The 25168-nt window shown below is 54.0% G+C and overlaps 1 protein-coding gene across 1 annotated transcript; it reads right to left on the bottom strand.

Moving 5' to 3' along the window:
• Positions 1-1538: 1538 nt before the first annotated feature.
• Positions 1539-18144, bottom strand: CTSD (cathepsin D). Its single transcript, XM_074585688.1, has 9 exons — positions 17711-18144; positions 17030-17186; positions 14537-14660; positions 12764-12882; positions 8561-8760; positions 7284-7406; positions 6153-6297; positions 5104-5202; positions 1539-4418 (listed from the first exon to the last, which is right to left on the bottom strand). Exons 1-9 carry the CDS (start codon positions 18127-18129, stop codon positions 4257-4259), a joined length of 1548 nt encoding a protein of 515 aa, XP_074441789.1. The 5' UTR covers positions 18130-18144; the 3' UTR covers positions 1539-4256.
• Between the last annotated feature and the right edge of the window lie 7024 nt (positions 18145-25168).

Here is a 25168-nt window from a genome sequence, read left to right on the forward strand (position 1 = left end):
GCTTAGTCATTCATGATGAGTAAAAATAGTTTCCCCAATCAAGAAACTGCTGAGCCAACCAGATGAGCATCTCCATAAACAAGGGGTCCCATCCTCCCTCTCGTTGGGCAGGTCCTTGTCTGAGTGGGCTTTTGACAAAGCCTGGAGCAGAGCTGGTTTGGAGAAGGATCAAGGCCATGAAGTCAGCCCTGAGGGTCAGGGCCAAGCACCCTACTACTCAAGGGGACGTGTAATGAAAGATTGTACCTTCTTTGCAGCAGTGGAGACATTTAATAGAGTGAGTTATCAAATTGTCATGTGCACGGAGTTCTGCAGAGATGGTGCAGTAAATGAGGGGGCTGGTGTAAACCTGAGGATTTGCTGGGCAAGAAAACGTGGGGTCGGGTGCAGGCTGCTCCCAGGGTGGGGTGTTCTCTGCTCGCTGCTAGAAAAACATAGGTGGACAATCCTGGCTCTTGGCTTCTCCAGCTCTTGGCCAAGATCAAGCCTGTGATTTTTTTCCGCTGAGATGTAACATTCCATACTCACGGCACGATTAAAGGCTTAGGCACAATACCCCCCAGCAGAAACAATGCCCTTGTATTCCCATCAATAAATATTTGGCAGCGGACGACTTGTTCTCCCCTTGGGCTACTGAGGAACGGTGGGCTGCATGATTGGTTTTCAGGATCCAGCCAACCCTTTTGGGTTAAATCCATCTCTTTAACGTAGGAGAACAGCTGATTGGGGTATTATGGCATCCTGGGGGAACAGAAGCTTGGGATGTGCCAGCAGGGAAATCAGTTAAGCTGTGTGCTTAGATCTGCGCTCAGAAAATGGGATGGGACTTGGCTGCATCCGTCTTGCTTATGTAGATGATGCTTTTTTCAAAGTAGGGATTAGCTCTTATCTTCCACCTGGCACACAGGGCCTTCATTCTGCATTGGAGTCTCCAGCTCCCGTACAGCAGCACTAGGACTAAAAATCACACAGCCAAGCAAGAGGGATGGATTTTTCCTACATTTTGAAAAAAAAACCCCACACTTTCTTCATCATGACACCCTGGACACTTAAACTGCACATTCTAGTGAGTTTTAGACTTAGAAACTGGAGTCCCACTTTAGCTGCTACAGGACCAGTCTATATCTGAAGTCCAGCAGGAACTTGTCCCAGCTGGCCCAGAAGTCCAGGAGACAGCCCAAGTACCCTGCTGGAGGACTACCCTTGGCAATACTCAGCCAGGAAGACGTGGCCCTAGGAGAAGGCTGTAGGCTAGAACAGATGCTGGGAGTGCCTGCCACCCTGTTGGTGCTGGGTCAGGCAGGTGACACTGTCATGTCATCCTGCAGAGGCTGGGTTATGTTTTAATACACTGAAAAAGACAAACCCTATAGGGTCCCAGCACGTTTCCTAATCAGAAAGAAGGGAAGGAGCCCTTCTGAAATACATGTGAGTCCAGCCAAGCAGGTGACGAGACATACCGGGCCAGCAAGTCAGGGAGACACAGGCTCTAGACACTCAGAGAGTTTGGCATCTCAAAGGAACGACTACTCTCAGAATTAAGGGGGGAAATACTGTATTTTGTTTTCAATTTTCTATGATGAGACAGTAATTCTGACAGCAAATTAGATTAAAAAAAACCCAACAGTCACACAGTTAGAGTTTGGTTTAAAAATGCAACTAAAAGAACAAGGGGAGGAGACCCATTCAGGGAAGACTACGATGAACCGCTCCTCCAGCCTGTCCTAAGGTATGTCACCCAGGGCATCATTCCGGGCTGTGCTCTTTCCCGAGGCAGCAGCCTCCTGCCTGCCTGAGGACAGACATGAGCCCAGCCTTAGGCTATGACACAGACAGCATAAGGCATTGCAACACCCAGCAGAACTGCAGCCCGACGCGTTCTTCTGGGGCTGTGCTGCACGTCCTGCTTAAATCTGATGCCAAAGACATTCAAAACCCACCACCAGCTCCACATCAGGCTTCCCCCCCTGCATCAGGTCTGATTAGTGGGTACCGGGGTGCTGTCTCTGCAGCTGGGAAACAACGTAGCAGGACTGGGAAGAGCTCTGAGCACTTAATTGGTGTGAAACCAGGGCTCTCCGGAGAGGTGCTGAATATCTGCTGATTTTGGAGTACCTATTGATGATTTTTTTTTTCTTTTGTTAACACTGTTCTCTAGCCAGTCTGCAACAGATGTCCTTAGGTGTCCAGATGCAGCGTTGCAGGTGAAGACTATGAGCAGGCAGAAGCAAGCTTTGGGAGCAGCATTTGGTGCATCCAGGGTTGCAGGGGACAATACACGCATCAGAAGTGTGCCCAGGCCTGTCCCCACTGCCCATGCCAGACTCCTCTGAGGCATGGTTATAAAGCCAAACTGATCAGCTGCAGCACGTGGGGACAGGGGACATCTGCAGGCTACACACTCACTGTCCTCCCACAGCTCACGTGGGGACCTCTTCCCCACCCTTGCCTCTCACGTTACTGGCGAATTCAATATTGGGGATGATGTATATGCATTTCACTGGGCATAACCACCTATTCACCTACTGCCCAAGGACCTTTCTCAGGAACTTCCTTGGCCCCACCAGTACTGCTGACAGGATTATCAGTGAATTTTGGGGAACTAGGATTTTACTACCCATTTCGCCTGATCTGGGGTCACAGTCAGTGCTGATCTGGTCCTCTTCCCCCCCTTAGCTTTGCCCCTCACCCGCTACTGCTCCCTAACTTCAGGACCTGATCCAGCACACCAGGAAAGCAGAGAGCCTTTTACTCCCAGCACAGGCTGGGATTCTTCGCAAACTCTCCTCTGCTTTCCAGTACTGCTTAAAACTCACTTTATGGTCCTCCTAGCTCCACCAGCGTTTGCCTACTGACGCCAGCCTAGTGAAGTAAGCAGCTTCACGTGCACAGATCTTGGCTCTCCAGGAGGATCTGCAAACACAGCTAGAACAGCTACAACCTCTCCAAAGCAGGATTGTGCCTCACTCCATCTGCAACACAGGGTGGACACGAACAGAGCTCTCACCAGCATTAGTAAGGTGGAAAGAAGGTAAGGAGGGTGTTAGAGACAGTTGGGTTTCACGATGGGGCATCAGGGAAAGCGAATGCAAGTCCAGAAGCTGCCATGGCACCCTCCTGCCTGGGAGGCTTGCTGGCTCTGCCAACTTCTTGAGTTTTGGGCAGTTCAAAATGCTGTGAATGTTTCCAAATGGTCTTAAGTGGCTGACAAACATCTACAGATTTTACCAGTGTGATTTCAGCTTCTAGATCACTTAGTTGCTTTAGGAAACATTCTCAACTCACTAAGCGCGGAAGAAGCTGGGAAGATTTGTGGTTTGGCGAAGCTGGGAGAAGTTCACCAAACTCAAGAACCTGTGTCAAATGACTTTGCCCAGCAAAAAGCTGGGCCTTCATGGCCATGAATTCAAGTGACCTCTATTACATCCTATCTTGACCCCCTTTACATTCATACTCCCTGAAGAGTCCCACTGGATGGAGCTCCCCTACAAATCACTGCCCTGTTAGGTCAGGCACATGGGCATCATGCCTCCAGCTCTCTCACTAGTGCCATCACTACACAAAAATACACCACCAGAGCCCTCAGGCTCTGCAACTCTACCCTTGGGCACGCTACCACAACCCCCCCATCACTCCAGCCCAGGATGTGCTCTCTTAGGACCAAGCCAGCACAAACCCATTGAGAAATGACCTACTGGTCACTGCCTCAACCCATCGTGAAGGGGTGATGAAGATGGACTCTCCCCCACCTCCTACTCACCCACTTTATCAGTGAAAAAGCAAGAAGTAGCAAATAACATGCTGGACAGCCTTCCCTGTCCCTCTGCCCCAGTGCAGAAGCCCAAACCCAAGAGCAGCCGCAGAGCTTCTCTGCAGGAACAGAGGAGCCGGGCGCTGGCTCCAGCCAACTGCTCCCCCCAAGAAGGAAAGCAGGGCTGGGAGACGTGAGAGAGCCTTTTTCAGCTCTGAGAATCATTCTTAAAAACAAATACTGGAAGACCTAGCAGTAAAGCAAGGGGCTACTCCAGCTGGAGTTGTCAACTAGAGACGTCCCAGCACCACTTATTCAACAGAGGGGAAAAAGTAGCTAGCAGGGAACTAATGACTATTTTCCATATAATTTTAAATCTAGTTCCATTTCTTTCTTTTTCATTTTTTTTTTTCCTTTCCACTCACTGGATTTCTAATCCTTCTGTATGGCTCCTGTGCATGTGTGTAAGTGTGTGTGTGTGGCAGAGGCAGCGGGGATCAGGCGCTTAGACACATTTGGCAAAGCCAACAGAGTCATTATCACGGTCAAAGACGGTGTAGTAGGGACCGATGAAGACATCTCCCAGGATCCAGAGTGGGCCCCCAGGGGGTGGGACGTCCAGGCCTGAAAAGCCACTCAGGCAGATGGTCTCTCCTTGTACAGAAACCTAAAGGGAAGAGCAAGAGCTTCAGTTTGAGGAGGTCCTGCCCTTCCCTCAACCTCGCAGGCCTGGCAATAACATCTGCCGATGCTGGCTGCACTTCAGCCTCTCCCAGCCTGCAATCCATAGCTTGCAAAAGTAGCTCCCAACCCACTGCTCCCATGGCTCTAAACCCAGCTCCCCCCTCCCAGAGCCCTTACGCAGCAAAACATCAAGTAAAGCTGCACATGCCCATAAACCTCCCAGCCCTCGAGGGGAATTAGAGCTGTCTTTGAAATTCTGTAATTCTGTACAAGATGGTCCCTGCAAATTCACTCTGATAGCTTAAATGCCAGGCTGGTGGCCACCGCTATGGCAAGACTGGCATCATGGCACCAGAATCCAGCAGAAAAGGGCAAGATGTTTGTAGAAAGCAATGCAACATCCTGCCTGCCCTTTCTCTCCCATCCTGCTATCCCTCATGAGCATCATGCCGGGGGGGTTTGTTCCTGCAGGACTTTGGTGAGGTTGCCTGGGTGCATCAGCCAGCACCACCACCCCGTCACCCCAATCCTTCAGATTCTTCCCCCCCAGGTGCTAGCTCCAGCCTTACTTTTGCATTTTGGACTTCAGGGTTGAGGTTTGTGTGGCAAAGGCAAGAATTAGGCCTTGGGGGAGAAGCCTAGGGCTGTCAAAACCTGCCTGGACGCACCTTGAAGACATACTGTTCTCCAGTAAGCTGGTAGGGCTTCCCTCCTAGCGTTAGCGTGACGACAGGCAGAGATGACACCTTATCACAGGGGATCACATACTGGAAGAGAAACAGTGAAGGCTTTAGATGGCAGCTCCCATGCCCTCACGAAAGGACATGGTCTCCCACCGGGCTCAACCACATCTTTGCTGCGGTCTTCACCAAGAACTGCTTATCTCAGCGTGCAGAAGAGGCTTGAGCTGAGGTTAGCGGGCTGAGGGGCCAGAGGGTTGTAGGATTTTGGAGCCAAAGGATGCTGGTTTCAGCTTTCGGCTCTGCTGAGCCCCAGGGCACAGCACCCGACGCAGCAGGGCTGGGGTCTTTCCTCTGCCACAGGAAGGGAAGACTTGGTTTGATACAGCCTGGAGACACACACAGGAACTCGCCGTGTGATGAACAGACAAAGCTGGTTTAATGAACACTGGTGAGTCTTAGGGAGGGTGGCAAGTCTAAGACAGCTGTTGCTGCAGCACGGGGTCTCCCCGCACTGCGGAAAAGCCCTGCAAGTGCTCAGGGCTCTGTGATTTGGAAGGGGTTTCAGAGCACAGCATCCTTCTTAGAGGGTCCTTACAATCCCTGTTCCTCTGCAATTTCAGGAAGGAGAGATGACCTTGTGAGATTAGCTAAGATGGTTTAAAGCTTGGCAGGGAAGGACTGTAATTTGCATTAAATGTATTAATTCACATTAATGTGAATCCTTGTCCTCAGATGCAACTTGCACCTCTTCCCCTCTGCCTCCCAGAGGCAGGTGGCACAGATGACCCAAAACCTCCAAAAGTTCATGGGACTGAGCCCTCTACCAAGAGCACAAGCAGGGCATTGAACGCTACCCAGGGTCAAAAGACAGAGGGGTCCCTGCTATGCTGCAGGCTTTTCTGGCAGCACAGCCTGAGAATGGAGAGCAAAGGGAGCAGAAGACCAGGGTCTCTAGAAATATCTGGGTGCAGAGCAGGGCATCAGTGTGGATGCCACAATGGCCATGGACTCCTGCTTTCCCAGTCTGGCCTCACCTGGCCTTTGATGAGTGGTTTTGCACCGATGGCCGTCTGCAGCTCCTTCACTTCCTTGGTGGGGCCAGTAATGAGTGAGGTTCCCGTGTCTACGATGGCCTCGCAGCCCCCTTTGCACAGAGTCAGCCCATTGGCAACGTCCACCCTGAGGAGAGATGCCCAGGCAGAAGACAACTATTAGGGGCCTCCCAGCAAAGGCTGCAGGGAGCAGAAGGCAAAGAGCTGACTGCTGCCGGCATACCCTACCTTCTAAACACTGTGACTAACAGGCACATGAGCAAGCTAAAGGCGATGCATTAGGGACTTGTATGACCCATGCTACTGCAAAAACCAAAGGCTTAAAGGGGTGGTGTGATGGCTGAGGGGGTCATGAGCAAGGAAAGGGTTGAAAAGACGAGAGGAGCTGCTTGGCTTCCTCACCCGCATCACATTTCACAGCAGTGCAGACAGATAAAGCCTTCCAGACAAGGGTTTGCCACACTTTGCCAACGTGGCAGGGCTGGGGGAAGATGAGAACTAAACTCTGCGCTGGGGAGCGATACAATCCCCAGGAAAAGGACACACACTCTGATCACAGGCCACTTTTAAGTTCCCATCACGTGGGAGAGCTCAGAATAGACTACAGGGCTGGCGGACCGGCAGCTCAGCCTGCTCTCCTCCCCTCCGCCTCCAACAATGCACACTGATTGCTGCACCGTGCCCTTCAGTCAAGGGCTGGCTTCCTGGGGCCTCATCCTGCTCCTCTGGAGCTGTGTGCAAGTGAGCCACTCTTGCACTGCTGAGAGCTGAGCAAAGCCAGGGTTTAATCCATAGTGCTCGCCCTGCCTGCAAGGAGGACACACTAGCTTTTTTCCCCGCTTGGCAAGGGCGCAGCAGGTGTTTTCAGGGGCCAAACTGTAAACAAGAGGAAAGGATTTTGCAGAACATCTCCTGCTGTTTTCTGCCTCTGCTCCCCTTACAGCAACAAGTGACCCAACCTTAGGGTGAGATTTTCATCTGCTTTCTTTTAGCGTGGATGTGTTGCAGAGAAAGAGGATGATTTCTTTTTGGGGAGGGTCTCAGCCCAGCCCCAGGTGTGAGCTGTCTGTGCACATATCCCCATGCAGGTAGTTGGGTGGAAGGAGCACTTACGCATCCATGTGGACCTGCCAGTAGGCCTTGCGTGTGACGTTGACCCAGCTGAAGTCGCCGCTGTAATACTTGGGGTCAGTCCCCCCCAGGAGCAGCTCACCGCCAGGCTGAGCAGTGGGGTCTCTGAAAAATAACCCAAACCCATGAATATCAGGTGCAGAGCGAGAACATCCCTGCCCTGCATGCCCCCAAAACACACGCCAGGGTGCCTGGGGGTGAAGCATGCCATTAACAGCGTTGGAGACAGACAACTAACATCATGATATAATATGTCAGTGTAAGGACAGATACTGTGAGATAAGCTGGGGTGGGGAAATGGGAATATTTTGTCCCAGCTGAAGCATCCTGCAGCTTTTTGCCTTGTGCTTTCACACAGACACCTGGAGAAGCTTGCTGCAGAGAAGGGGAACTGAACACTAGTGGAGGCACCCCCTGAATAATCGCCTTCTAACAAGCATCCGTGCAAGGCTGAACATGGCTGATGCCATATTAGGTTATCTATACCTAACTCCATGCCAGCCAGCAGCCTGAGAGCCGAATGCTCAAGGTTACAGATAAAAGCTCACTGTTGAGCAGATGGGAAGAAATATGGTGATGGGGGAGGGCGGGTGCTTGAGCGGCTAGCAGCAGCCTTCTCTGCCCTCCACACACCCGGCATGCTACTTTTTTGGGCTGAAGTAGTTCAGAGCCCGCCTTGGGGTGCCAGGAGGACGATGGGCTGTCCTCGGGGGAGCAGCAATGGGTAGGAAGGTGCTGGGAGCCACGCAAGAGGATTTCCCTGGGGGCTGAGGGAATGTTAGCCCCATCATTAGTAAGGGAATGTTAGCCCCGTCATAGGTTTGGGGTATGCTTGCCTGGGAGGTCACATGGTGGTGACCATGTGGCTCGTAGATTTTGGCAACAGACTGGGGCTGTGTTTAACCCCCTAACACGGACTGCACTAGTAGCGTGCAATCTCATGATCACAGCCCTGTTTATTTTTGCTTCTCTTTCCTCTGGAAACGTCCTCTGTCTCTTCATCAGTTAAGAAACCCAGTAGCAGATCTACCCAGCTTTTGTCAGTAAAATGGCTGCATTTCTACTTCTTACTTCAAAGCAGCAAACAGGAGAGATTTTGGCCTGACTGCTCCACCAGGGAGACCCTGCTGAGACCTCCCCAGTGGTGCTGGCTAGGGTGTAAACTGACACATGGCAAGAGGTGTTATGGGAAGACACAGAGAAATGCCTAGCTGGGCTTGTCCTTGCAACGAGAGGTGCGCCACCAAACCCAACACTACCTGTTCAAGTAGAAGGAGAAGATGTTTTTCTCAATCAGCTTCTGTTGCATGATGTTATCAAAGAAAGGGGTGACCTTATCCACAGAGATCCTCGGGAATGCCATGCCCAGGATGCCATCGAACTTGGCAGCGATGAAGGTGATGCCTGGCTGCTTCACGGCCTCCCCAAAGATCTGGTTCTTGATTTTTAAGTTACCAAGCTGACAGGAAATGGGAAGGGAAAAGCATTGTAAAGAAAACTGACTCAGGGGACCAAGGTAGAAACAGGATCTCGCTGAACATAGGCTGTAGCACGTCCCTCAACGTGCTGCCACACTCCTGCCTGCTTTCACTCTTGAATACGTAAGCAGCTGCAGAAACCAGATACCCATGTGCCACTCTCCTCGGGGGGGAGGGGTGACAGGCCACACTAGCTGCACAGTGGCACCTCCTGAGTCCCTGCAAAGCACAGTGCACCCCCTGCGGACAGAAGCCCCCTTTTGCTCTTTGCCCACCTCACACAGCACCTCCAGATTTTTGCTGGGTCTCGGCACTCGCCACACCACTTTGCAGCTCCTATATCACTTTGTCCCCGCTATATCCCTTCCCCTATTGCCTACTTCATCCTTTCCTCCCAGTCCAAGCAGCTCTTCTGCTGTGCCTTTAATTCTCTTCCCCACTCTGCACATCTTCTAAGTCACCTCTGCGTCCTACCTTCCCGGCTGCTGCACTCATCCCCAGCTGGGAGCACAAATCCCTCTCACTTCTGCCAGCGACCCCTCTGATTTCCCCTATATAAGGAACACCCCCAGGATATTGGTGCATTCCCAGAAGAGCTACCAGCCCGCCAAGATCTCCCATGGGAGGGGAGAAGACCCAGCCAGGAAAGCGAGGTTGAGCTCGAAGCATGAAAATAGCAAGCAGAATACTGTGAATTCAAAGGTCACCTCTTGCCAGCCATAAGAAGGACTGGCATTCCCCGCTGGAAAGCTGAAACGCCCCACAAAGGCAGATCCCTGAAAAGAAGGAGATTGCAGAACACAGGATTGCTCTGCTGGCTCCTGGCTCTAGCAGTTCAGGAGGTTTCTGAGCTTCTGGCTGACCACAGGCAATTTTAGTATCTGTGCTAGGACGATTTCAACCTCTCAGCCTCCAGCTAGCAGCCCTGTAGTGAACCAGGCTGGACTGAAAAGCTGGCCTCTCCTACCTGATGGCAGATAACGATCCCTTTAAATTACTAATATCCCCCCAGGGTTAGTGCAAGGCTGGCATGGGAGGTGCTGCCTTTAATGGTATCAGAGGCTTGCACTAGGAAAGGGCAATCGCAATCGAGCCTTGCAAAAGCTAAAAGCCACAGGGCAGGATGTGGGGCAAACAGCTCGCAGCAATGCATCCGCTCACCAGCACATGGCGAGTGCTCCAGTTGTATGTTGCAGGTTTACAAAAGCCACCGCTCCACCACTCAGCACAGCTGGTCCTGCAGAAGCTCAGAAAGTTCAATAAAAGCTTCCACTTAGGAAAAAAAAGTAAAATGCAATGGACTGAAAAAGTGACTGCCAGGTTTCCTTGAATATTGCCAAGCTTGCACATCCCAAGAGGGAGGCAAACAGCTGCCCAGTGGTGGGGGTCTCAGCAGACCCTGCCTGGGCTTGGTCCTCAGTAGGACTGGAACCAAAAAGCATCTTTAGCAGAGCGCTGGCGCCAGGTGACAGACACATCCTTTGTAGCTGTCCCTCAGCTGGCCCTCGCCCAGACATGGAGTGACTGAAAATCATTAGCAGTGGATGGCTGCATAGTAGCCACCCTCCAGTGCTTTGCAGAGTGCTGTCAGCACCCTGGAGCTCACCTGGCCTCCTTGTTAGCAGCCTCAGCGAAGGGGGCAAGTGACCAACGGTTAAGGCAGACTGGAGACAAGAGCCTCCATGGCACCGCTTGTCACCAGGGCTCCCCTCTGCAGAGGCACAGGGGAGAGGCGAGGAGGGGCATCTCCTGCACAGCATATCTGCACTGCAGCCCCAGGAGAGACACTGTGCCCCACAGCCAGCGATGTTCCCTCTGCTGTCCTTGAAGGACATCCCAAGGTTGGGCTGTGATAAAGGGATGAGATGCTCAAGCAGCAGAGGGCTGGCTGAATCCACTGCTCTTTGGAGAGCAAACACCACTGGGGAGTGTGGTGCTACAGGGCATCATTCCTCCACAGAAAGACAGAGGATGCTCAACATGAGCTCATTACCCTCTCCAAAAAAAATTCAGGGCTGAGGGACTCTGGGCCACCTGCCAACCAGCGCCTTTCAGTCAGATGTCAGTGCTACCACAGGCTGCTGTGGCTGCTTCCACCCATCAGGATGGCCAAGGCAGAGAGGGTCACCCTGAAGGCCATTGCAATTTCTGCATTTCCAGACTACACTCGACTGGGAGCTTGCCTAGGGGGTGTTATGCATCAGAAGAAGCATCTTGGTGTCTAAGATGAACGTCCCTGACCCTCTGAGTCACCCCTGCTCCTGCACACTGCAAGCGTGACACTACTCAGGCTCCATGCAAGAAGTTTCTCTTACTTCTGCCCAGACAGAAACGAAATGCTATAAGGAGTGCTGCCTGCCAAGAGCCATCCCCACTTCCCAAACAGGCTCAGGCACAAAATCCTTGCTCTGAGCTGCTGGGAAGTGGAGAGCTAATTAGCAAGCAGGCATTAGGGTGATAATTACAAACAAAACAAAAAAAGAAAAAGCTGCAATTTTCCTTCTGACTCACTTCACCCCCTGCATTAAGCCAGAAAGTGCCTAATACCAGCCCACACTGTCACAGGACAATAAAGTCTGCTGTTTGCCTCACTACCCCGCTCCATTACTGGGACGAACACAGATGCCTCTGCCTGCTCTGTCTGTATTCTGTAAACCTAACATAAGAGAATCCATTAATGCTACATGCAGGGTGCCTTCATTTGGCAAGAGCTGCAGGAAGGCTCAGATGGGCAGCATTTTTTTTTGTGGTGGGGTGTTTCTAAGTGAACCAAGGGATGCAGGAAATAAATGGCATGAAACAAAACAGAAACAGTCCCGAAGCTCAGTGGGCTGCAGGAAGCGGAGAACAAAACCATAGGTGCAAAGCTGTTGGCATCCCCCACGGCTCTCCCCCACGACCTTGTCTACACTGATTTTCAGGGTTCACCGAGCTCATCAAAAGCCCTCGCCCCCAAAGAGGATCCTGCACCCAGCCTGAGCTGCTGCCATCTTTGGATGCAGCGCAGAGGCAATGGCTGGTGCTTCCAGGCTAGCCTGAAATTTTCCTGCTATAAGGACAGGCTAAAGACTGCTCCTCACAAGAGCTATCCACTTTGGACTCCTCTTGGATATTTTTCTTTTGATCCCATTGAAATTGGTAAGCCAATACTTTTCAGCGGAACCTAACGCAGAAAACCTCAAATCCCCAGATTTATTGCTTATTCAAAACTTTTGCTTTGTTTCCCCATGCCCCCTCCAAAGCAAACACATGCTCTTATCCCTGCCAGGAGACCAATCTGGGAGCATGTGCACTGCTGACTTTCAGCAGCTGGCAAACTCTCATGAGCATCTGTAGCTGGGAGGTAGTCATGAAAGGTGCCTGCCCTTTGCAGGGCAGAAAGCTGAGCCTTCGCTCACCGAAAAGGAAATCATGGTAAGCGACCACCAGCAACCCAGCTACCTCAAGCTGGACCCCAAATGCTGCTGGGGAACGCCGCCAGGTATTACACAGCTTTTGCAAACATAAGCACCACCCTCAACACCAGACTAGCATGGGGCTGCAAAGAGCCCATTTCAGACCACTGTTTGGGCAGCTGCTTGTGTGGACGTCCACTACCACGTGGATATTAGCCAAGAACAAACCAGGCACCACCAGCAGCCTGCACAGTGGTGCTGGTGTGCGCTTGAGCTGGGAAATTTCTAAGGTCAGGAAGATGAGGGTTGGAGGGATGGCTGGAGACCATGTCTGCAGGGCACCACACATGCAGTCCACACTTCTAGCCTACTGATTAATACTTTCCCCCTTCTCTGCCTGCCTCAGTCATCATCACCTCCTCAGTCACCATCATCACCACGACCTCATTTCAAAGCACTTGGAAACATGGTGGTGAAGCATGTTCAACATGAGTAGGACATGAAGGGAGACCTGTTGAAATCAATCAGCTTCAAGCACTCCACTGAAAGCAGGCTGGGGCAGCTCGGGGCGAGGGCAGTTGTTACTCACCGTGACAGTGTCCTGGCTGAGGAACCCAGAGAGGCTCCCTGTCCCATAGTGGATAGCAAACTCGGTGCCGTTCTCCACATAGGTGCTAGATTTAGAGGCATCGTACTTGTGGTGCAGCACTGCAGGCGGGAAGAGGTACACAGAGGGACATTAGTGCTCCTTGATACCTATGGCTCCCCAATACCTAACCCGATGACACTCATCTCATCCAGACAGACACTCAACAATGCAGAGGTGGGCCTGAACCCAGCATTTTCCAGGCCTGGACTGCTTAACAAAGCATTTCCATCATCTGGGGAATTAGGTGGGCAGATCCAATTTGGCTGTTAAATCGGATTTGGCTACTGGGTATTAAAAGCCTAGAGGCTACGTGGCTGGTGAGTCAGGGTGTGTTAGACAGCAGAGTGAAACATCCCCCCTGTGCCATGGAGAACCAGGGTGCCTTTAAATATAGCCTGCTCTGGGCATGAACATTTTCACTTTATGGGTTTATCTGTTTCTTTTACGAAGACTAGATGGAATTTTTTTTTATACAGTCATTGTTTGGTTTTTTTTGCACAGAGAAGGCTCAAAATATTCAGTTATTTGCAGAGAAGGGCTTTTCACTAGTCCAAGCTGCTTTTCCCCTTGGAAGGGTTGAGAACTATAAGATATCCCTGGTTTTATGGCTGGGCAGATTCCTCCTCTGCAGATTCCTCCCAAGTCACGAGTTGGGCAGTGGCGCGTGGTAAGCTCAGCCAGCCCGGCTCCCTGGCTGCTCATTGAGCCCAGCAGACAGAAGCTGAGGACAAACCAGCCAAGCCCTACAGAAACCAACATGCTATACAGGGATTTCCCGTATATACTGGGCTGTCTGGATCCCAGTCTGGCAGGTTAGGCTCATTGCATTCTCATAAAATGAGCCCTTTGGTCCCAGCAACTCCTGTACTGCTGCCTTGAGAAACCAGCTCCCTGCTAGAGATCAGGAATCCTGGGACAGACCAAGTCTGGACCTCATCACCCTACCAGTCTCCTAAATCTCATTTCACATATGCAAGAAGAAGGTCTAGCCCCTCTCTTGGCACTACAGGGCTGTACAAGAAGTCCGAATTTCCTCCCTACCCCCGAAGAGCACTGTGGGCTGCCTTCCATGGTTGTATTTGTTGGGTCTACACGTTTCTCTGCTCTGCTTAAGCAGCAGCATTTAAAAGCTGGTGGCTTTTAAACGGCACTTAGCCATGGCCAGGTTTGACACCTTCAACTGTGGAGGTTTATTGCGTAGGAACCCCACAGAGCAAAAAAACCTTACAGTCCCTAAGACATTCTCATGTCATTGTGCCTACCTGGCTCTTGTTAATTATAAATCCATAAACATGCACTCACATGCTCCGTGCAGCAATAAAGCAGAAACTAGGACAGTTTGTATCAGATCTGGCAAGAAGCTGATTTTTTTTTTTTTTTTTTATCAGCCTTGCGCAACAGGGCAACGGCAGCGTCACTCTATAATCTGGGGAGAAACATCACAACCTGTGATGCTGCTCCCTAGCTGCAGGGCCGAGGCTGTTGGGGAAGCTATGTGTGGGTGACATGGAGGGGGAAAAACAGGAAGGGAGTTAATAAAGGCTGGATGCAAGAAGTTGGAATCCTATTTCCAGCTCTGACCCTAAAGAGCCCATCAGCCTCTAGCGAGCCCTTTCGCACTGCTCACTCAGTTTCTCCTCTTGCAATGCCAGGATCTGCATTTGGCAGGGATGGAAAAGCTGCTGAGCTACAGCCGTCACTGGTGACACTTACGGCAGGCAATGTCCAGAAGGTGACAGTGCACGGATGGCACCCAGAGATTGGAGGAGCCAGTGTCAAAGACAACGGTGAACTTCTGTGGGGGGGTCCCGATGCCAATCTCGCCGTAATACTGGGCCTGCAAAGGAGAAAGGAGCTGTGAGCAGAGGGGCTGGCTAAAAGAAGTGATTAAACACGAAAAAAAAAAATCTCTTAGAATAAAAAAAAGGGACCGGATTCTTATTTAGATACTACTCTCCTTTCATTTTTGGCAGTGACAGGCTCCCAGCCTTCTTCCTCTGAAAGGGAGGCTCCCCTTTGATGTTCACACCTTACAGAGGGTGGGAAAAGGATAAGTCAGGGAGAAGCAGGACGGGCGTCTGCGGGGGAGGACTTTCGGGGCAGGGAGACAAGACAGAGGGGGGAAGGTCTGCAGGCCAGCATGTGGTTCACTATAGGGAAGACCAAGAAGATGGGAGGAAGCCAGGCAAAACACCTGCGTTATTGAAAAGCTGAAACTGGCTGGGAAGCTGCTTTGCTGGCAGGTTTGCAGAGGAACTGTGAGTTGTATTGAGCAGCAGCTCTGCCCACTGCAGGTGCGGGTACAGCCACTGGGGGTTTTGGTGCGGGCTGGCGAGCCCCTGGGATGGAGAGGAATAAACTAATGCTCAGTCACGGGTGCTATAAGATTTTGGAGGAGCTGGAGGGAGGAAAGGGCTTCAGCAGCATGGACAGAGACGTTTTTAAGGGCTGTGGGGTGAGAATTTGGGAGAAGTCCCTGTAGTGCAGGTATCCAATGGATACTCCTCTGCCCTGTGAATGCATCTCTGCTGAGACTGAAAGAAACCCGAGATGGGCAGCTGAGATGTTCGCAGGGCATCCCTCTATCCAGAGCAGGAGAGGATGAATGGGAAATGCTCGGCCAGTCCCAGACAGACCCATTTTTCCCCAGCCCTCCCAAAAGGGCACACAGCCATGTCATGCTTGGCAAACAGCCAGATCAGAGCCCCAGAGACAAGGCTCCTAGCAAGGGAAGTCAGCCTGTGGCCTTTCCAAACCCCGCCATGTACTTCATTAAGAGGGGGGGATAAAAAAAACCCAAACAGGATTATCAAAGCTGCTCACCTCCTGTGCGTTTAGTTTGCAGGGGTTGCTCGCCAAGTAATTAATAAACCATTGCAATTAGCTATAATAGGAAGGCAGCACTTGCTTCCAGTGATTCTGTAATTATTGCTGGGGCTTGAAAACTAATCCACAGAATAGGGGCCCCATAAATTACATACATATTCCCGCGAGGGGTGCCAGGGGCTTGAGGGGACCATACGGGGCACTCTAGGGTAAGCTGTGCCTTTCTTCCTAACAGCTCCTCCAGCAGCAAGAGCATTTTTGGCCAGGCCAGGAGGGACCATTGTTCCCTTATCTCCCATCACAGGTTGGCCTGGTCCCTTTGCGACAAGGGTGCAGAGTCCTACCCTGAGCAGCAGCCCGAGCCATAAGCACAAGAGGCAATGCTGTGGAGCAACCGCCAGCGCCCTGGCTTTCGACACCACCAATTAGAACACTGGTAGCACTTCATAGCATAGCCCTGGCAGGTGCTGGCTGGGTGACAAGAGTCCCTGGGGAAGGGGAGCAGGGAGGGAATATCCTGAATAAATGCCCAAATATCCAGCACCAGCTTTATTCTGCAAGCCAGCACTTGTATATCCCCCCTTCCCCCGTCAAGAGCTGTCAGGGTACCCACTGGGGAACTCAGAAATAGGAAACCCCACAAGTGTCCGGTAGCTGGGCAAGGGCAAACTGCACGTCCTTTATCTGGCTTCTCCTTTTATCGCCGCTTCCACCATGAAGGTCCCTTTGCTCCCTAAGCTGCTGAGAAGAAGGTGCAGGTGCAGGGTGGCTTTTCCCAAGGCCACGCAGAAGATAAAGGCAAGCAAGAGGAAAGGCCCTGCATCCTCAGTCCCACGGCAAGCCGGTGCCCAGCCTGAGCCCTCTCCTCCTGCTCTTTTATGCTCCAAAGCCCCAACAAGTGCACTGTAATTTTTATGAGCCTGTCTTGCAGAAAGCAGAGCCCAAACAGGCCAGAAGATGCTAGGAAGGACTGCAAGCCAACAGACCCCTATTTACAATTGTTAATTAGTGACAAAGGGGAAAGGAAATAGGTCACAGAAGCTGCAAAGCTCTCCTGCTTGGGTGGCAGTGGATTGTTTAATATTATAATTATTGTATTAGTATTTTTAGTTTAGCAACGATGGGAAGCAACTTTCAGCAGCCACCCACCAAGCCATGAGGCTGCATGAATCTCTCCTACAGGATCAACATCTCTCCCTCCTTCACCTTCCCAGCTGTGGCTCCCAAGAGAGGGAGGTTGGCGTGTCCTGTTCCACACACGTGCCCCCCCCACCCCGCCACCACCCGGGATGGGTACCCCCAGAAGCGACAGCTACCCAGCCGGCATGACACCAGGGTCTGCCGCAAAGGAGGAGTGTTCGGCAGGGAGGGGCTACTCACATCCATGTAGTTCTTCAGGATCTCTGGAGTGGGCTCAGCCAGGTCGGCAAAGCCCAGCTTGAACTTGAGGAGCTGGGTGATGGCGTTCATGTCCGGGATCTCACTGCCCGCCTCGTTCAGGACCCGCCGCATGGAGGGGAACTTGGTCAGGGGGATCCTGCAACGGGAGGGCAAACACCCACCTGTTAACGGAGGGTTGCAAATGGTGGTGGGGGAGGAGGGGGGAACGGCACAGCTCCACCAAAACCAGGGGACCCACCAGCACGGGGTAGATGAGATTTGGGCTCCCACCAGCACCCCATGCCGGGTCCCCCTTGCCGTGCCACCATGCTCATTGCTTTTTCCAAAGTCAGAACGGGGTGGGGGGGGGAGGGGGGGTGGGACACGGCTGGTAGCTGCCAAAGGTCACCGGGAATAGAAGCAGCCAAGGTGAGACCCCCACCATGAGCAGCAGATCAGCCCCAACCCCCCCATCTAGGGGAGGAATGTCTCAGCACTTCTCCCCTCTGCTTTAATGGTCGGGGAGCGGCACCGGAGGGAGGGTGGCTGCAAGAAGAGCCCGGAGGCCACCACTGCACCACCACCCGGGGTGCATGACCCATGCCCCCCCCGCCCCCCCAACCCCCCGGCAACCGAGGGGCTCAGCCAGACCCTGAGGGACCCCCCCCTCCACCGGCTCACCTGATGAGGGCTGCGCAGGGCCCCGCCAGGGCGAGCAGCAGGAGGAGGCGGCCGCGGGGCCCCATGGCGGCGATGGCGGGGTGTGTGTGTGTGTATGGCGGGGGGAAAGGAACGACACAGGCCGGAGGGTCCCGCCACTGGGAGGCCGCGACGCCGCGCCCGGCCGCCTTCCCTGTTTTTGTAGGCGGCGGCGGCCCCTCTCCAGGGATTTTTCGTGTCAGCTGACGGGCTAAAATTGCAACCGGCGGCGTCACGTGAGGGCGGGCCGGGCCGGGCCGGGCCGGGGCGGGGGCTCCGGCGTGGGGTGCGGGGCCGGGCCGGGCCGGGGGTGCCGCCCCACGCCCCCCCCCCTCCCCGGGCCTGACCCCCGGCGCCGGGGCCCGTGACTCAGCCTCCGGGAAAAGGGGAATAAACACCATTAAATCGATCACGAGGCGCCCGGCCGGCCGCGCGTGCTTGCTTTTTGTTGTGTCTTTAACTTCCTCTCCGTTGTTTTTTTTTTTTTGTTCTTTCCAGGTTTTCTGGATTTTCTCCCTGCCCTGCGGAGGTAGGGGGACACCCCCCGCCCCTTAGCCAGTCTCCCCAGCCCGGCATGGCGAGACCCCAGGCTACCAGAAGCCCGCGGACCTCCGCTGCCCACCCCCTGTCACCGGTGGGGGCTAATTGTGCAGCTGGGCCCACAGGGATGTCTGCACCCCCCGGCCGCGGGGGGGGCCATAGCAGTCCCCCAGCTTCTCCCTGGCCCCAGGACAACCCCAGTTCGGGGCGACTCGTCCCTGCGGGCTGAGGGTTTTGGGGGGAGACAGGCACATCCTGGACTGTAGCTTGTTTGGGGGGGGAGCGGGAGTGCCAAGGCATACGTTCCCCCCCCTTGAAATGCCACCATGGTGGTACCAGGCCACCTACAGCCATCGAGGCTGATGCTGGTGCTGGGCAGAGCCCAGGGGGGCACTGGCCACCAACAGACCCTGAGGTCCCCCCGCAGGGCTGAGCATCGGGGAGCACCAGGACGGGCTCTTTGCCACCCCAGGGTGTCATGGCAGGGCTCAGAGGTGCCACCATACCGGCTTGGGAGATGGCAGGCAGAGCTAATCTCTGCCCAGTTTGCCCCGACCGAGCTCTTACAGAGCCACGAGACCAGTGGGGAAAAAAAAATATTAAAAAATCGGATTTACAGATGCTTTCCTGTCCAAGTCCTGTGGGCTCAGGGGGTTTGTTTTCTCCTCCTGCTTGTGCCCAGCCTTCACGATGGGAGAGCAGCAGCCATGGGACAAGCTGGGCTCTGCTGGGGTGGGGGACCCCTGGCTTCGTGGCGGGGTCCCTGTCCCTGTCCCGCCTCCTTCATGTTCATGCAACTTCTGGAAAATTGCTGGGTCATGTTGCTGGCACCTCGCTCACGCCATTTCCTCCCCACTCTCCCTCCCTGAGCCTCTTCCATCCTCCGGCTGCCCCGGCTCTGTGCCCGCTGCCCCCCAGCTGCACTCTGTGACGAGTGTTTTTAGGGGGTACGTCTGCGCTGGGCTGTGTCTCGTTCCACCGGCTGTCCAAATCTCTATCCCTCGGTTGAGCCGGGGGTATGGGGAAACCCGCCGCCTCCCCATGGGACACGGCACCCGCCAGGACGAGGTTTTCCGGAGCGATGGCCGGAGGCATTGTCTGGGCCTGTTGGGTCCCGTTAGTTCGGCCAGGCTCAGCGGTGCCTCCCTGGAGGCCGGCCAGCCCCCGCTTCCCTCCTGCCCCGTGGGCGCCTGGTCAGGGCCGGCACCGCTGACCCTGACTCAGCACATCCCGGCCCCATGGCACCGCGTGACTCAGCAAAACCCCACGCAGCTCCTTTCAGCCAAGGCGTGGCTGGTCCCCGGCATCTGTAGCCTGATTCTGGAGGCATCTCTGTTGCCCTGGGCTCTGTCTCGGGGGTATCCTCCTCTTGACGCCCTCCCCAGGTACGGCAGCCCCAGCACCGAGCTCCTGTGGGTCAGGCATAACCTGGCCCAACTGCTGTCCCCCCCCGCCAAGCAAACCCACCCTCACCAAGGGCTCTAAACCCCTCTGCAACTGTGCTTTGCAGACAACAGGGGTAGTCCTGACGCCAGGCCCGGGGCTTCCCTACACTCTTCCCAGCTGTCCCAGAGCTGGCAGTGGAGCCGGAGAGGTACCAGCCCTCCTCCTTCCTCTTTGAAGTGGTGGGGAAACCATGGCCGTCCCGGTGACGCGCCTCTGCCCCCCAGGCTGGAGCACCTACAGCAGCTCCTCCACGAGCGTTTCCAGTCTGACTAGTCTCTCCCAGCATCCCGTGGCTCCGGAGCAGGCTCCGGCGTGCAGGGATGGGCTGGTGAGGACAGCACGCCATGCTAGCCCCGTATCATCACACGCTGCAGAGCAAAGTCTTTCAGCAGGGTCAAACAGTCTAGACCCAGCCTGTGTCTGTTTTTTTAATTCCCAAGGGATTAAGGGTAAGCTTCACTGTTAGGAAAGCTGTTACAAGTGGGCCTTTGCTCAGGCTTGGTGGTAGCAGGGCTTGTGTCTGCATCCGGAGCTGCTCTCTTACCAACATGAGAGGGTCACTGCTTTTAGACGTGCTTCTCTAAGCAACTTAGGTGTCCATCCCACTGGTGAGCCCAGACACTTCCCAGTGGCTTTTTGGGAAAAAGGGAGGACAGGGCCGTGTTGGGGAACATTACAATGATGATCCTCTCCTGAATGGGAAGGGGCTGGGGCAGGGGGCGGTTATCCCCAGAGTGTTTAATTTGTCTCCAGCCCTTGGCACTGGTGGTTTTGGAGCTGCCACCACTGCGCCTGCGTGCTGGGAACCAGTGGCCCTGGCAAGGAGTCTGGATTTCCTCATTTGGGCTCCTTCAGCACCTCTGTGGGATGTTTGCCCTGATGTCAAAGCCTTGAGAGGTGCAGCAGGGATGTTTCACCAGGAGCTGGAAACATGTCTGGGTATTTATAGGCTGGGACCATGAAAGTTGTGTGGTGTTATCTTCAAAAGATTAGGCCGGCATGAGCCTGGGCATGAGTGTTTTTAGCCATTTTTCCCTGTTCTTTGAGCAAGACCTGGAGTGCTGTGGCCAAAGTGTTCAGAGCTGGCGGAGATGTGCGAGAGATGGCCAAGGGCCCTGCCCCTTCTTGCTCCTATTTTCGGCATGGTGGATGAAACCCTTTCCTTGCTGGCCTGTCTCCACAGCCTCCCGCATCCCTCCGGCTCTGGGGGTGAGCCGGAGTGCTGTGCCCGGCACCCACGGCTGTGGGTGTGGGGTGACGCACCCCTGGGAGCGGGACACGCTTTTGCAACCTCAATCCCTGCCTGAGAGGATTCCCAAGGGCAGGTTGAATGACTCAGCCCCAGCGGCTCCTATGAGGATGTGCACCAGCCCCAGCCCTGGGAGACTGGGGTCCCCTCTGTGGGTGACACTGGGCTGGCCCATGTGCCCTTTGCCACATGGCCAGGGACCTGATGTTCCTTAGTTTCTCTGGCAGGGATGCTATGGAGGCCTCTTTCTCCTTAGGGCTGGCCATGCATTTGCCTTCGCCCTTTCCTTGATGTTTTTTTTTTTTATAAATTCATTTATTGCAGCGGTAGACAATGCCCTGAATTGCAATGACCTAAGGGGCAAGGAAAGCTTCAGTTCAGAAACACGGATTACTTTTTGGCCAAGAGGTGTTAAATGCAAAGCTGCGGGTGGGATTTTTAGAGGATGAACGTCGTCTTCAAATCCAGAAAAAAGTGTTTGGGATTTTGCAGCTCGTTGCTAAAGGAAAAAAAGAAAAATATTCCTCAGTCTGAGCTGAGTAGGGCCTACAGGCGCTCAAGTCTGGGCAGGTCTGGTTGCAAACACCCTGACTCCAACTCAAGGTCCTCGTACCGGTGTAAAGCTGCTGGATGCAGCTAATTAGCAGAGCCTGATTCACCGGCCTGGAGCCCTCGAGCAAAGCGGTGGTTAACTTTTTCCCGGCGCAGCGCCAGGATCTCGCCCACTCCCAACACCGTTTCCTAAACTGATGTACAATTCACAAGGTGAGGGCGCGTTTTTCAGCGGCACCGGCAATTCCCAAATTACACCCTCTTTCTGGGTGACACCCGCAAAAGCAAACTTGAAGGTGCTTTAGCAGCAGCTCTGGCTGATGGGAAATGTGGGAGCAGGGGAGGGATTGCACTGGGCACACCAAATGGACCCATCCATGCTCTGGCCACCATGACCCAGCACTGCAGGTGCTGAGGGATATGTCCTGGGCATCGTGGGTGGTGGCAATCCCTGCTCTGTTGGTGCCGGCCGGCTGGGGCTGGTTTGGAGGCAGAGCTGGCAGGCAGCCTGCTTAAACATTTTTTGGCTGCCAGCATGGGCTGCAGTGACCTTGGGGAGAGGCTAAGCGGAGTTGCAAAAGGCTTAGACTGGGTGTTAATTGTTCCTTTGGTGTCTCTCACGCCGCAAACCCTGATCCCGGTGGCTGGTGAGGGTGGCTCACCAATGGCTAGGTGTCGTGGCTGGGTGCCACGATGGGCAGGAGCCCTGAGCGTGGCTCCATCCCCATCAGGGCCTTTGCAGCAGCTTTGAGCATGGGGTGCTTTCTCCCTAGTGGACCTTCTCCATCATATCCTGCTCTTCCAGCCTTTCCCCTAGCTAATTTTTTAAAAAAAAGGTCTTATAGAGCAAAATGCTTAATGTCTTTAAGCCTATGAGGTGCGCTGATGTCTTCACTAGGGTTTACTCGTACACCGCCGTGCCTTGTCGGGCTGCTGCCAAACTCGGCATCGCCTGTCCCTGCATCCCACGCACTCTCTGCATGGCCCTGCCCAAATCCTCGCTGCCCCCGCGCTGCCTGCCTGCGCCTGACCCCACTCGGCATCGGACGTCCTTCCGCATCCCCCGGCCCATCCTCCCCCACGGCTGAGGACACACCTGGTACCCATCTCGGGGAGGAGGGGACCTGCCTCACCCCGGCTGCTGGCCCCGTCTGCTCCTCGGGGCAGGGATCTCGTGGTGTTTGCCTCACCCGAGTTATTTTGCAGCAGGCTGAAATTGCTGGGGACAGGCAACAACAACCCTGGCAGGCGCTGGTAGCAGGCAGCGTGACCGACGGCTGACGGGATGAGGTGGTAAGTGGCAATGATGGCATCGATTCATTGCCTCCCACGCCAGGATGTGGTGGGGAGCACTGGGACCCGATTCACCTCATCGCCTGCCTTGAGCAATTCCTGTCATGGTCCCTGGGGCCACTCGAGCTCAGCTTGCGGGGGGGGGAATATCGGCTCACAGGTGGGATGTCCATGCTAGATGCAAAGATGTGCCTCCAGCCTCATCCAAGCATGCCATCCATCTCATTTTCTTTGCCAGCACTAGGTGCCGTTTAATTATTTCTTTTAATTTCCAGCCAAAGCTGCCTCAAGAAGACCATAATTTATGCAATTACATCTTCTCCATGTGACAAAGCACCAAAGCAATTGAGCCTTCTGGTCCTGGGAAGAGGGTGGGCTCAGAAAGACAAGGGTCAACACCCTATGGCAACCCAAGGATCGGCTTAAAATTGCAATGTGTTTCCTTGGAGTAGGAGCAACCACCCAACTCCTCTTTGGTGAATCAATCCTGACCTCCCGGCGCGGGTGTTACTGTGTGAATATGCCCATGAAGGCTCTTAATTCCCACTTATTTGTTGTCACCTTTCTCCTAAGCACCAGCTTCACTTGCCGCCACAGCCAGCATTTTCCAACGTGCCTGCCTGGGGTTAAGATCTTGAACCCACGTTTAAGCACCTTGGCAAACACAGTCTGTGGCTTTGCACACCCTCTCTCTGAGACTCTGCACAGAAAACACCCTGTTTATAATTATTTGCAGTGTGAGACTTGGCATCTCACCCTCCCTGGCTGGGAACCCCTGAGTGTTTCCCAAGGAGCTCTGTCACCGGCGTGGCTTAGGGTTAGGTCAAAAATGTGAAGATGAGTGCCCCGTGCTTGTGGTCGAAGGTCCTTGTATGTTGTGGGTGGAGGGAGGTGTGGGAGCATCTCTGGCGGACACTGCAGCTGTGCCCGGGTCCTGCAGCCTCCAGCATCTTCTCCCGCTGCAGGCAGGAGTCAATAAAGCCGAACTGCTCGGACACTGCCAATGCAGATGTCTGTTAGCAGCTAAATACCTGCCAATCTTCCCTCCCTGCAGCACCACCATTCCATAAAAAATTCCTTTCTCTCTCATAGCGCTAAATTGGGATTTTTTAAAGTATGCAATCCTAAATTCACTGGTGCAGTGAGTCAGGGATTAAGGGCATACTCCTGGGCAAAGGTCTCTTGCAAACCCCTTGGGGCCAGACGTCCACAGCCTCTGATCCCTGGGGTCACGTGCCCCCCCCAAAACAAGGGCTGCTTGTTCGGCACGGCCAGCAGAGCTGGGCTTGGCAGAGGAGGCATTGCCCGCATCCCTCCCCGCACTGGGAGGGTCTCGTGAGGGTGTCCCAAGCACTGGTGGGTCAGTGCCGGTGGGGACCCCAGCGCTGGGCAGCTTCAGCTGGGACGGCGCGGGGTCGCTGAAAAGCAATGGCCAAAATCAAGTGCAGGTCCTCAGATCCCCCTTTGCACCCCTTCATTTCTTTTCACGGAGTGGAAAAGTGTGAAACCCAGCAGGGCTCAAAGGGAGCCTGTCCCTGTGGGTGGCATGGTGGTGTGACCTGCTTCTTCCTTGCCCTGGCCCCCAAAAGCTGAGAGAGATATCAGAGAAGCATCCTGCAACTAGCCCCAGCAGCTAAACTCCCTTTGGGCTGTAGCAGCAGCAGGAAAGCCCTGGGCACCAGCAACCCCTTGAAGGAGGGAGATTAAAATGCCTTAGAAAGCTGAGACTTGAGGAACATCCTAAGCATTAATGAACTATTTACAGATGCCTCTAAGACAGAAACAAGTTTGCCCTTGCAGCAGAGGGTAAGGCTGCAGCAGTCCTTGCTGGGGGGTGTTTTTTATGCTCCATCTTCAGAGCAGGACAGTAAAGGGCAGTTTTGATGCTACACCTTTGAGCCATGGCCCAAAGCAGCTGCACTTAGCCCCATATGAAGCAACTCTGCAAACCCTGAGTTTCCTTCCTTTTTTCCCATTTTGGGCACATTTCGCCCTGTCATCCCCCGCTGTGCTGACAGTGCTGGAGGAAGGCACGTGGCACTTTCCCCCTGCCTCAGCAGCTCGCGCCCTGTGAAGGCTCACGTGGGCCTTTCCCCACCACCCTTGACTCAGCTAATTCCCCCTCAGCCAAAGCATTGACCGAGCTCCTGCTGGCACTGTCCAGGCATTGGCAAAGGCGATGGGTCAGAGTGGTGGAGGATGTCTGGGACCACCACCACTGCCACCACCACAGGGTCCATGTCCCCACCGCCAGCTGCCACCGAAGCAGCCGGCTGTGCATGGTGAGCTGGGCTGGAGATGGGTCCTTGGATCCCTGTACCCAGCCTGGTGGTATCTGACCTGCATAAAAGTGGGATGAA

The sequence above is a fragment of the Larus michahellis genome, chromosome 4, assembly GCF_964199755.1.
Source record: "Larus michahellis chromosome 4, bLarMic1.1, whole genome shotgun sequence".
NCBI lineage: Eukaryota > Metazoa > Chordata > Aves > Charadriiformes > Laridae > Larus > Larus michahellis.